General features: G+C 36.1%; 1 protein-coding gene across 5 annotated transcripts in view; it reads left to right on the top strand.

Annotated features, from left to right (window-relative positions):
• ppp2r5eb (protein phosphatase 2, regulatory subunit B', epsilon isoform b) overlaps nt 1–4,544 on the top strand; it is a 28,531-nt gene extending 23,987 nt beyond the window's left edge. For all 5 annotated transcript variants that reach the window (XM_058795628.1, XM_058795627.1, XM_058795626.1 and 2 more), the window contains 6 exons: nt 78–131; nt 220–270; nt 430–549; nt 770–897; nt 1,887–1,988; nt 2,126–4,544. In XM_058795628.1, coding sequence (XP_058651611.1) covers nt 78–131; nt 220–270; nt 430–549; nt 770–897; nt 1,887–1,988; nt 2,126–2,225 — 555 coding nt within the window. In that variant the 3' untranslated portion in view covers nt 2,226–4,544. The remainder of the gene's footprint in view (nt 1–77; nt 132–219; nt 271–429; nt 550–769; nt 898–1,886; nt 1,989–2,125) is intronic.
• The last annotated feature ends 9,018 nt before the right edge of the window (nt 4,545–13,562 follow it).

The following is a 13,562-nucleotide window of genomic DNA, read 5'->3' as shown; positions in this document are numbered from 1 at the left end:
AACATTCAGATGAGTCCTGTTTGTGTTCACTTCCTGCAGTGTTAATCCTGTCAGTGACATTCCTGTTGTTTTTGCAGCTGGCGTATTGTATTGTACAGTTTCTAGAGAAAGACCCTGCATTAACAGAACCAGTAAGTGTAGTTTTTCACTAATCAACACTAATTTCTTTTTTTGTCCATTTATTTCATCAGAGTCCTGTTGTTTTTCTCCCTCTAACAGGTTATCAGAGGTCTGCTGAAATTCTGGCCTAAAACCTGCAGTCAGAAAGAGGTGAGACAGATCTGGTCTCCTGAATAGAGCTAATTCACAGCACGAGGTTGATCAGTCATGATTTCAGGGCAGTGTTGATGACGCTTTAGGATGCATTCACTGATGTTCTATATCCGCTTCTCTGATTGTCTGCATTGATGTGTGTGTGTGTGTGTGTAGGTCATGTTCCTAGGAGAGTTGGAGGAGATTCTGGATGTGATTGAGCCTACGCAGTTTGTGAAGATCCAGGAGCCTCTCTTCAAACAGATCTCCAAATGTGTCTCCAGCCCTCATTTTCAGGTCTGCACAATCCACTCTAGTCCAAGACTTAATTAAACCAGTCCAATTGTAGTTATGGAGCCAGAATAGACAATTTTTAGTTTTTCTGAGTCGATTCTCACCACAGTTTTGCATTTTAAAGGAAACAGCTTTTAAATGCATACAGCAATTGACAGTACAAATAAATTATGCATCATATTATGAGCTTAGAAAGTGTTCAGATTGTGTGTATGTGTTCCAGGTGGCTGAGAGAGCTCTGTACTACTGGAATAATGAGTACATCATGAGTCTGATTGAGGAAAACTCTAATGTGATTCTTCCTATAATGTTCGCAAGTCTGTACCGGATCTCCAAAGAACACTGGAACCCGTGAGTCAAACCTACACTCGTCTGATGTATTCAACACCACTGCAAGCTCTGAGCCTTTCAAAAGTTTAATAGGGCTTCTTTTGTCCCAAACACATTCATTGCTTTTTCTTCAATTTCCTATCTATCTCAGGACACTATCTGCGAAGACGCATACAAATTTGATCAAATTTAATGCATAAATTAAAAATAATTAAATACACACTTTTGCGAGTATCAGATTTGTTTATTTTAATGGAGTAGTTCATTTTAACAGGTTAGGTTAACAGGTTTTTATGTGTAAAAGTGACTGTTCAGTCCAATTTATACACTATTGTTCAAATGTTTCGGGTTGTTTTTTTGTTTGTTTTTTTAAGAAAAAAAATACTTATTCTGAGCGTACACACATGAAACGAGTACACAGAGTTGGCTCTTTAATGTCAACTGTCGAATGCACACAAGGTTATGTCAAAAACACACACAGTTCACAAACAGTCAGTTATGTCTGTGAAAGTAAACGGCTGGGAAAGAAATTGCATGTGTATCAGTATATGAGATATGTGGACAGTTTCTCTTGGTCATGGCAACATCACACAAACCAGGCCTCCTCTTTATTTTTTGCATTTGCCTTTAGCGGGAATTATTTAAATGAGGGATACTGATATGTACATTTCCATGTTACTTTGCAGGTCTTTTTCATGCACAAACACCAACATTACACATTTAAAGGAAGTTGAAAATGTAAAATGGCATAATAGGACTTTTATAATATTGATTTTTACTGTATTTGTGATCTCATAAATGCAGCCTTGGTGAGCATTAGCGTTAAAAAAACATTACTGACCTCAAGAATTTGAACAAGAGTGTACTTTCACAGCCTCCATGTAAAGATTTATATTTATGTATGTGATATACACAACACAGCATTGTCCTCACTGTCTGGCATTTACTGGATTAATCATTTCCCGTCCAATCATGCTTAATTCTAATTCGTTCTCTTTTTCTGCTTTCAGGGCCATAGTAGCTTTAGTCTATAATGTTCTGAAGGCCTTCATGGAAATGAACAGCACTTTGTTTGATGAACTCACGTCCACTTACAAGTCAGATCGTCAGAGGTGAGCTGTTTTTTTTATTATTATTCATTACGTTTGTGACACGTAGTTGTGCTCACTTTCATGCTGCTTATGCAAGCGGTGTTAAATATGTAGATTCACCTTTTATTTGCTTTTTTGTTCCATCTGTCATTCCTCAGAGAGAAGAAAAAAGAGAAGGAGAGAGAGGAGCTGTGGAAGAGGTTGGAGGATCTGGAGTTAAAGAGAAGCCTCCAGAGCGACGGAATTATTCCCACTTAACGACGCGCCTCTCCCGGACCGCTTTTTCCCAACGCCTCCAACACGCGCTCGGAACGTTGGCCACATTTTTTTTCCTTTCTGTATTTGTGCGACTTACTTTACCGTAGATTCACCTCGTCAGTCTCATTATTTCAAAAGCACTGTAAATAACTTTATTTTATCTTCTTTTTTCCCCCCTTAAAAATATTATGCCGAAAAAGAACGTGACTAGAAAAGGAAATGAAAAAATTTAAATAAGCAAAAAACAAAAACAAAAGAAACCCGCACTGGAGGGGGAAGGACTTTGAACAGGCAGTAGGACTCAAATGAATGACTGCTGTTAAGAAAATCAAACCAACCAACAGAGAATCTCATCCCGCTGATCTGACATACCTCGGCCATCCTTACTGAACAACACCAGCCCAATTCTCTCTCTCTTTCCTCACCTGCTCCCTTCTCTACGTACCTTATTCTTCCCTGCTCTTTTTCCTCTTTATGTTTCTGAATTGGATCAACATTTGCCACCTGTGTGTCCTGAATATCTGAAAGCAGAGTAGTCTACATCTGGATAAACGCAGTGGGTCTGGATTGTAGTCGCCTTGAGGAGACGCAAAAGGACATTATGCAGTAACCAGCAAAGAAGAGGAAGTCATAAATACACACCAGCTCTTGTTTTTTTCCCCCCTTTTCATTCTTTTTCTGTCCAAATGTGCCGCCCGTTACACTCGTTTGGACTCTTTAGCACCAGTCCGGTACTGGTACCAGTAAATGGGACACACACAAACACACACAAACACACACACACACACATCGGAGCGGGTGTCCAGAATTCCAGCAGCAAAACCGGAGATGCTTGTCATGAGAAATCGAACTGCACGTGCACACACACATTCTGCATTCGAGTGTGTGAGGGAGTTTCTTACAGTGTTAAGTACCTGTATACTGTATCTGAATGCAGTACTTTGATACTCTGTATCTAGTAGAACCTTTAGCGTATCTTTCTTTAGGAGAATCCAGTATATGATGAAGAAAGATTGAACACAACCTCTTGGGATTTTTTTTTCTTTTTTTCTTGGGTTTCATTTCTCATTTGTTTTGGGTTTATTTTATTTTTTGTCTGGAATTGGTTTTGTTTTTTTTCTTTTGACCAAGTGGAATTTGTTCTCTCTTCCTTTTTTTTTTTTTTTTTTTTTTTTTAACTTAGTTGCTGATTTGGGGGGAGTGAGAGGGGGATTGTTGAGGACTGATGCTGTGGTGAGCTTTGTCAGAATTGAACCTGTGCTTTAGAAAGCCCCAGAAATCAAACAATTACAAAAGTTAAAAAGGGTCGGATAAATACAAATGTTTAATTATTTTAAAAAATAAAGAGATATTAAATTAAACCTGTTTTGTGATAAAGATGAAATGCACATTTGCCTTATTTGTGGCGTGTGTGAGCGGATGAAAGTGGAAAGGAGAGGTATTTGTATTTGGCACCGAAGCCATGTGAAAACTTAGGCATTATTGCAGCTTAAAATCATGAAATGGTTCAGATTTGTTTTTTAAAGTACTAAAACTGAATAATTTTCACGACCTTTGGTTCCGTTAACTCTTTTCTGCTTCACAAAACCAGTCTGAACAATTGGTTCCCAAACTGAACTGAATCAGAATGGCAGTCGCAACGAGTCTTACGAAGCATAACGGATGGCTTTTATAAACCAGTTCTTGTAACTAATTGTTCAAAAAGATTCAAGATTCATTGGTGAACTTATGTGTTAACGATTACTTAACCAACAAGTCAGTTCAACTCAAACTGCTACTGTTTGGCAACCGTGACAATGAGTCATATTTCTCATCACAAACTGTCATGAATGACTCCCATGATCTGGTCTAATGAATTAATCAAAAAGACTCCATTAATTGTTAGTGAACTCCTATTTGAATCAGTCTGAATAGTTGTTTTTTACACACTCAACCACAAGTCAATTATTTGGTAAACTCCTGTGAGAACACAAAAATGTGTCATTACTCTTTTTTTTTTTTTTTTAACACCTGGCCACTATGAATACCATTTTATTGCAAAATCTTTGTAACAGTTCTTCAAAAGGTTTTTCAGCAGAGTAAAAACACTGCATAGCTTAGATTTGGAATGACTAGAGGGTGAATAAATAAATAAGAGTCTGTTCATTTTCAGCTGACCTATTACTTTGTGTCATTGACCAATTGTTTATAGGACAATGTGTAGTTTGTGTGTAAATTCAGCCATCTACTCACAAGTACCAAATTCTTCCACAAGAGTGCAGCAGAGCTCAACATTAAAAAAAAATTTCAAACCAGCTAACAATACTTTTTTTGAGTGTCCATCTTAATCTCTTCTCAACCTTTGCACATATAATCTTTTGATGCAGGCTGGTCTTGTTTTTCCTAATGGTTTGCATGCTTAAGTGTGAGCTTGCAGGATCTGGCAGGATTTTTCCTGAGGGGTTAAAGGATTCAGAGCTGCTCTGAAATTGGCAGGTATATATGTACTTGCGACATATGCTTGCTTTAATTATCACCACCCTTGGAAACAAGAATAGCAGTACTTTTTTGAAAGAGGAAATGTTCTCTAAAGAGAGAGTTCTTCCAGAAATGAATGTTATTTCACCCTCATGTTGTCCCAAACCTGTGATTTCTTCCTGTGGATTTTTTTTTCTCTCCTCTAAACGTCAAATTTCCTCCAGTGATTATAATGATGGGTCCCCCAGTCATGGCTAAGTTCAGAAGAATGCACCTCTCTCCTTAACATCTGCATTGACACACTAATGGACTCCTCTTTTAAATGTTTAAGTAAACCAGTTTAAAATGCAGCAAAAGCTTTGCCAGTCTTAATAATTGGGAGAAGGGGAGCTTCCAAAGTAACTCATAACTCCTTTCCATTGATTACATCTCTGCTGAAGAAAAAAAGAAGTTTAAACTTCTCTGACCTTAATTGATCTCCCACCTGAGCCTGTTTTCTGATTTAAAAGGTTTTGGGTATGGTAACAGCATATTACCAAGCTAAACTGTGAACAACAACTCAGTCTTGGAGACCAGTGTAAACCAGCTAAGACTATCAAGCCAGCTTAGACTGGATGAGAATGTGTGTTCTTCAGAATTTAAAGATACTTGTTCACTAAATTCAGTAATTTCTCACTACATTTGGCCACAGACAATATGATGGATGAGTAAAATGATTGTCATGATTTATTTGTCATTGTATGAACTACTTCAATTTCCCTCCATAGCCAGAAAAGTGCAGATTGCGAGCATTTTTCTGGTTTACTCAAATTCACTAGTTATGTAACCTTGGGCCATGGAGTGTTTTAGATCCTTATAAGTTATCTGGGACTCGATTAAGGTCTTTTTAAAATATTTACTAACCCTGGGAGCTGTCTGGAGCCCTGTGAATTTAAGAGACAATTCTGGAGGGAAAAGAAGATATAAAGAGTAACGTGAGGTTGGCAAAGTCTTTCAGAAAATTATTTGCATACGTGATTAAGGAAGCATGTATTCCAAATAATACAGGTAATGTGCTTAAAGAGTGTATTGCTTTTGGAATATTGATGCTTAGATTGTAATCAGAATCTTCCGAATTTAATAAGACTTGCATGATTTGTTATACTGATGTTTTTTACATTTAATGTGTAATCAAATCCATGCATTTTGGGATCTTACTTTATATCCATGCACTTTAAATCTGGTCGAAAATCTAGGCCTGTGATATAATTGGAGTATATTCAGGTCACAAATGTCACACAGTCCTTGTGTCTCTTACTTCTTGAGTGTGAAATTGCCTTTTCTTATAAATTCACCCATTTTACAGTCTGTTTTGTTAGGTTTTATCCCAGTGATTGTGTAAGATGTGCTACAGTTAGTGTGTCATGGAGACTGGGACACCATCAAGAATGATCTCATATCCGGAACCATAACATACAGTTATTGCTTTTTTTTTTTTTTTGAGAGTTTGCCTTATTTTAATGTCCTGAAGGTCAACAGAGTTTGCACCAAGAGAGCAGCGTCCCTTCAGTAACTGATATTCCCAGGTAGGACATATTCTTTGTTCAGCACCTATTGATTATGCTAGAGTAATTTATCAAACAAATAATAATCCACTAATGCTAAAATCTGATCGACACTACTTTTGTTTCAGGACCAGTGTTGGAATATGTCAAAATTTAAGGTAAAATCACAGTTGTGTCCCTTAACAGGTGAGTAAGTTTTTGCTTCATTAAATGATTAGTTGACCCAAAAATTAAAATGTACTCACCCTCAGCCCATCCAAGATGTAGATTTTTCTTTATGAGAACAGATTTGGTGAAATTTAGCATTACATCACTTGCTCACCAATGGATCCTGTGCAGTAAATGGGTGCCGTCAGAATGAGAGTCCAAACAACTCCTAAAAACATCACAAAAATGAATCCACACGATTCGAGTTCATCAATTAACATCTTGTGAAGCAAAAAGCTGAGTGTAAAAAACAAACAAACACAATTTTACTTTTAAACCATCACTTCTAACCAGAATCAGGTCCATAATCCATAATAATGCTTCCTCCAGTGGAAAAATTCCATCCCCTTGTCATTTCACATCAGAACTGTTTTGTACTGTTTTAATCTGTGCATATTTTTCTCCTGATTAAACAAGATGGCTTTTTACTAGAGGGAGCGATGTTTGAAGTTAAAAATGTCTTGATGGATTTTTTTTATTGCAAACATGTGGCTTTTCACATCACATAACATTAAACAATGGACTGGACCCATCCCATGTCCTTTCTCAAATATACACCCTCTAAAGCAGAGCACATTTCTCATTGGCTAGATTTTTGGCTTGTTTTGCTGTTTTACACATCTCAAAGGGATCATGTACTGACACTAATATCACCAGCAAAAATGCAATGCAATCAGCGGGAACTGAAACAGTTTGGTTGCTGACATTCTTTAAAATAATATAATTTTGTGTGTGAAATGCTTTAAGATTTGGTGCGGCATGAGGGTGATGACACTATATTTATTTTTGGGGCAAACTATACCTTTAAGATATGACATCTGACTCATATCTGTCAGGTACTGTGTAACTTTTATATATAATATAGTTTATAGATCATTTTTAATGCTAAAACCGACCAAGCTCTTTTTCTCAGGTTGTCTCATGGTTCTCATGAGGGTCATGCTATTTTAAAATGTTTGTTTCTGAATGAAATATGGTGATGTACACCATGAGATCCACCCACTCCTGTTTCTAAAATAAGATACAACGCTAGCCCACACATATTCACGCTGTCTCTCTCTTTCTGTCTCTGTCTTTTTTTTTTTTTTTTTTTTTTAAACTGAGACTGTTTCTTGTCTCTTCTCTTTTTTTTCATGTTTTATTTTATTTTATCCCTGCATGGCTCACTTTCTGTTGTGATCAGTGGCAGAACAAAACCTTCAGTCAAATGATGATTTACAACACCGTTGTGCTGTCATGTGGTGAAAAAGCTCTCTCACATGATGAAACATTGCGTGACTAGTCTTGGAGAAAACTTGTGAATGCGCATCCGGTCGACAATCCCTAATTATCTGTCTTGTTATTGGCCGAAAACAAAGACGGTCTTCCTACTCTCTCCTGAGCTCATCTCCCCTTCATTAGACTTACGCAATCTTCCTGGTGCTGAGGACGTGTGTGTGGGGTTGTGATTCCTCGCAGGAAGAAACCTGGTAAAACATCATTCACTTTGGGGAAGGCGTTTTGAACATTAGAAAATGCTAATCTGATAGATGCACTTGCACAACTGTGGTGGTCAAACCAAATATGAACCACTGAAAATGAAGTATGTTCTGGATAACTTATCCATCTCCTACTTCTATATGCATGTAGTAAAAACAGTAATATTGTGAAATATTACTTCTATTGAAAAAATGGTAACACTTTATTTTAAGGCATCCTTGTTACATGTAGGCTACTTACTTGTATAATAACAATAAATTAAGCATAATTACATGCAAGTAACCCTAAACCAAACCCTGATCATTACCTTAACCATAAGTACATGTAGTTAATTAATATTATTCAATACTTAAATGTATAATTACATGTGCAACCGAAAAAATGAATAATTGTAACATGATTCTTCAGAAATCATTTTAATATTCTGATTTGGTGCTGATTTTTTCCCATGCTGTTTGTGATCAGAACAGACCTGGACCCATTTTTGGGCACCAGTTGAACTGCTTAAACAGGTAGTTTGTTATATTCATAGGTTGTTTATTTAAATGTGTTTTTTAATTCTCTCTCACTTTCTTCCATATAAACACATGCTTGCTCTTGTTTCTGCTTCTCCGTCGCTCTCTCTCTCCTCATTCGTTTCTGAATATTTAATCAGTCTTAATGTCTTCTGAAGACGTTTAGTGAGCTGGATCTAAAACCCTCTGACATATCAAAGTGTTTCAGTGGAGTTAAAATGCACCAGCATGGTGCAATGAGACATTTTGATACAGACATTTGGAGATTGAATGGATTATACTGATTAAGAGCATGGTTTTATCCTTGTCTTGATTTTACTGGTGTAACTATAATTGTGGAAGTGACAGGACTTCAGAAAGATACAAAGTCCCAATTATTAAATGAATAGTTCTGGTTCTGGATGCTTTGTTAGCAGCTGTGCTCAAATATAGTACACAACATCTGATGCAAAAAACTATTCTGCTAATTTTGTGTAGATTAACAGACTTTTCACAGAAGAAAGAAAATACAGGATGGGACTACCTGGTGGTGAGTAAATTGAGTAAAATCGCTTTTTAATAAAACCGCATGAACACAAACAGAAGATAAACCATGGCTTGTCGCTGCAATGTTAAATATGAACTGTTTATTTTCTTTTTCCTGTGGCATCATTATAGGCAGCTGCTAGAGTATTATCATCACCACCTGTGCATTGTGGCTGTCTGAGGGGGAGCTATATCTCTTCTCTTCCTCACACTTGGACTATAATGAGCCGAATAACAGTAAAAAATGATTTGAACTGCTGAACTTCTGTGCCTGTGCGGCTGGATCATTACAATTAGGGAGCATTTGAGACTATTAAACACATTTCAGCCCTGGATGCTGCAGGAGTGTTTTAACTAATTTAATGAGGGCCTGACTGAATGTCAGTGAGTCACATCGCATCAAGATCCCTTTCTCTCATGAGCTCTTCTTTCTCTTTCTCTTTCACTTTCTTTCTCTTTCTCTCTCTTCCTGGCCCGGTCTTTACGGTGGTGTAGCTATATAGCCTAGCAGTAGCTAGACTATAAGTAGCGACGTTACTAAATATATTTTTCATTAGCTTAAATTTTCAAAACACAGTCGTTTTCTGGTAAAAGTTATTTATTTATTTATTTTATTTAAACAGAGTACCGAACTTATGTGACGAAACGCTACATCGCTATCACAATATTATATTGCTGGTTCTGCTTTACAGACAAGCAAACCGTGCGATGATAACCAAATCACTCACCTAAATTGTTCTGTGAATTTACTGTGTCCCAGTTTGAAAATGTTCTTTTTGGAAATTCAGAAAAGTGCGATTCGTTTTAATGAATCGTTTCGTTCAGAATTTGACTTTTCATTTAAATGAGTCGCTTCTAAAAACGATTCACTGATTCTCTTTTCAAACTGACCTTTTTAAGTAGCTAAAAAAAACTGTATTACAATATTATAATAAAATAAGTTTATAAAAGACCACAATATTTAATCATGTGCATCACTAGAAATTTTCCTTGTGTACAGGTTATTGAATTTTACAGTTATGAAGGGGGTATGGAAAAAATGATTTGTTTGAGCTGCTTATTGCACCCTAACTGAAATATATATAGCTAAGCTAACATTACACTATGATTCAAAAGTTTGGAGTTAAATGTTGTTCTTTTTAGTTTTTTATTCATCAAAGATTCCCGGAGGAAAAAAAAAAAAAAAATATATATATATATATATATATATATATATATATATATATATATATATATATATATTAAAAAGGAATTTAAATGTGACACTGAAAACTGGAGTAATGGTTACTGAAAATTCAGCTTTGCCATCAAAATGTTATAGGCCCTAATACATCAAAAATAACAAAATAAAAATATTACTGTTTTTACTGTATTTTTGATCAAATAAAGACAGCCTTGGTAAGAAAATATATTTCAAGAACATAAAAAAAGAAAAAGAAAAAAATCTTACCAACTCCAAACATTTGAACAGTAGTGTATAGCTAAAGTATTGAACTACTGTAAATTATAAATAGGTTCATTCAATGGTTCTTGTCATTGATGTAGTGCGTATTCTTTCTGCTTATGGTGCTAAAGTATGGGAACATATTGTTTTTATATTTCCAAGAGAGCTCTTGCAAAAGGGACTTCCTGTTCTTAAATGTTTATGTGGCTCTGAATCTGAGAATGTGGACAGGAATCGTGGGCTGAGCTGTAATTAGCCCGAGCATGGAGACAAAAGAGATCAGGTTTGCGCTCGACATCACCGGCAGCAGCACGACGTGTATTTATCTGAGTGCATACAAACAGATTCGTGGACCCTGTGACTTCAGGGAACAAATATTACAACTTAGTAGGAGTATGGCGTCTAATCTTATTGGTTCCAGGAAGACTATTGCTTTGAGTGACAGTGCTTACGCCACGTGAGGCTGGTTCTGGGACATACTGCTGTTGATGATGTGCTTAAATATAGAGGCAGCCTGATACCTAAATCTGAAGTTTAACACGTATTAAAAGACAAATTTGAATCATGCTGTGAAAACCCGTGCTTCTGCATTTGGAAATCTTCACTTCTGCTCTTTGATTGCTGCCTGTTATTTCTCATTTCATTCCCTGCTGAGAATAGGCCAGTATGTCTGTCAGTTTCAGATCCTGGAGTCATGCTGTGAATCACTCGAGCCGTGTTATGTGAACTCTACTGACCATGCATTTGATTGTTAGTGAACCATGAGGCAAACTTCTCACCTGACCGCTCTGATGAAGGAAAAAAATCGTTTGTCTGTGTTATTAACACTCATGGTTACACAATTTGTCCATATTTTGAACTGTTATTCTTTTGAAAATCAAATCTGAATTCGGTGAATTGAACAAGTTGTGCAATTCACATCAGTGAGCACTTATTCTTTAAAGCTTTTGAAACCGAAATTAACATTTTTCAACTAAAAAATAACCCTGTTCACTTTAATATACGTCTCTGCTCTTATTGTGCATGAATCAGTAATTAATTAATCAATTTCTTTATTTTTTTATGGTTTAATCACAGTGTACTAAGATGGAACTTGCTCCTCATCTTAAATGTCTCCTTTTCAGCAAACATTGCCTGGGCTGCATGGGTTATTGCTCATGTTAACGAACAGCAAATGCTACTGCAGTTTTTTTTTTTTTGATATCGTGCAAGATTTAAAGCATGTAATTTCTGTGCCGCTGGTGGCAACAAACAGAACTGCAAAATGAATGCCAACAAGTTTCAAACACTCTCTCATCGTCCATTATTCAGAAACAATAGTTTTGTAATAATTGAATATCCAATTTTTGCTTTGAAGTATGTCACAATACAAAAGTAAAATGGGTATGTTGACTCTAATATATCTAGCTCACTTAATGGAAAGGCCATTACTGTAATTCAGCCCTCTAAGGGAAGTCTGGCAATGCTACAGAGACCACTAATGGTGTAACGACAGGAAAATCTATCATGTCTGTGAAGTTATCATTCGTTCTCTGACCCTGTCACAGTTGCTTAGGGAAACCTCTCTGCTTTCAGATTCAGAGGTTATTGACATATCGACAGGATATTTTTAGGGAGGTTCAAACGGATTCTAATTAGGAAGAACTTTTGATATCTGACTGTATATGGGCTTCACAAAGAGAAAGAGGGAGATAAAGAAAGACTGAGATATGCTCACGGGCTAATTAACAGTCACAATCGATGCAGAGAAATGGAGACATGCCAGGGTTTTTGTGAGTGAGTGAGTGAGTGAGTGTGTGTGTGTGTGTGTGTGTGTGTGTGTGTGTGTGAGAGAGAGAGAGAGAGAGAGAGAGAAAGAGTGTGAGTCAGTGAGATTGAGAGTTTAAGCAAACGTGTGAGTGAATACAGTAGAGAGTGTGTGTATATGACTTTGTGTAATTAAATGTGTGTATATCTGCAGTCACACAGCGTGTCGCCATCTCTGGAGGTAGAGTGAGGTCGCAACCCCCCCCCCCCTGTGATCTGTGTCTGTGACATTTACAGTGAAACTTGAATTATTAAACATCTGGGAATATATCGATCACTTGAGGTTCATGCTGTCAAGCCTAAACTGTGTTGCTCATTAAAGAACCAACAGAGCTGTAATAATCAGATAATGACTTGAGGAATGAGTTTTGGCCTCCTTTAAAATTCCCAACTGGGATGATTGTATCTCCTTGTGCTTCACCACTCCAACTACTAATATATATATATATATATACTCTTAAAAATAAAGGTGCTTCAAAAGGTTCTTCAAGCAATGCCATAGAAGAACCATTTTTGGTTCCACAAAGAACCATTCAGTCAATGGTTCTTTAAAGAACCATCTCTTCCTTACCTTTTTATAATCTGAAGAACCTTCTTTTGCCACAAAGAACCTTTTGTGAAACAGAAAGGTTCTTCAGATGTTAAAGGTTCTTTATGGAACCATTTAGACAAAAAGGTTCTTATATGGCATCGTGAAGCACCTTTAATTTTAAGAGTGTGTGTGTGTATATATACATACATACATACACACACACACATAATATAACTTTTTTTCCATTAAAATGATCAATCTGGCTGGACAACATGATTTCCAGTACTGAATTTATATAATTAATATGCTTAAATGGCATGAAAACAATTAAAAATGGTCCTAAAATAGACTTAATTTTCTTTATACAAATAGAATTTATATTTAGCTTAAAGAAAATAAACTCTGCTTTTGAACCATTAAAGTGTTTGCAGTATGACATTCTTTTCATTAAAATTTAGGGCACCAGCTGGTATTACTGTAATGCATTTTTAAAATATGTAGATTTTTTTGACATTTAATATATCATAATTGTAAATCATGTTTTTGCAAATTGATGAATACAGACTTTTTAAAAACTAGATTTGTATATTTAATAATATATTATACATTAAAATATATTACACATTACCATTAAAAAATAAATATTTGTGTACAACATATTAATTCTCATTTCATTTGTATAAAGGCAAAACGTGAACCTGGACATGTTTTTGTGAGATGTCCCCTAATAACACGCTGTTATGTTGCTTATGTAACCGTATAAGTGCACTATTCACCAGAATGTCAGAAAAGGAGGTTTTGCATGTGGGCAGGAAACCTTGTGGTTTG

Source organism: Onychostoma macrolepis, chromosome 13, assembly GCF_012432095.1.
Source record: "Onychostoma macrolepis isolate SWU-2019 chromosome 13, ASM1243209v1, whole genome shotgun sequence".
Classification (NCBI taxonomy): Eukaryota; Metazoa; Chordata; class Actinopteri; order Cypriniformes; family Cyprinidae; genus Onychostoma; species Onychostoma macrolepis.
The sequence above is the reverse complement of the archived record's forward strand: the minus strand, read 5'-3'. Positions and strand labels throughout refer to the sequence as shown.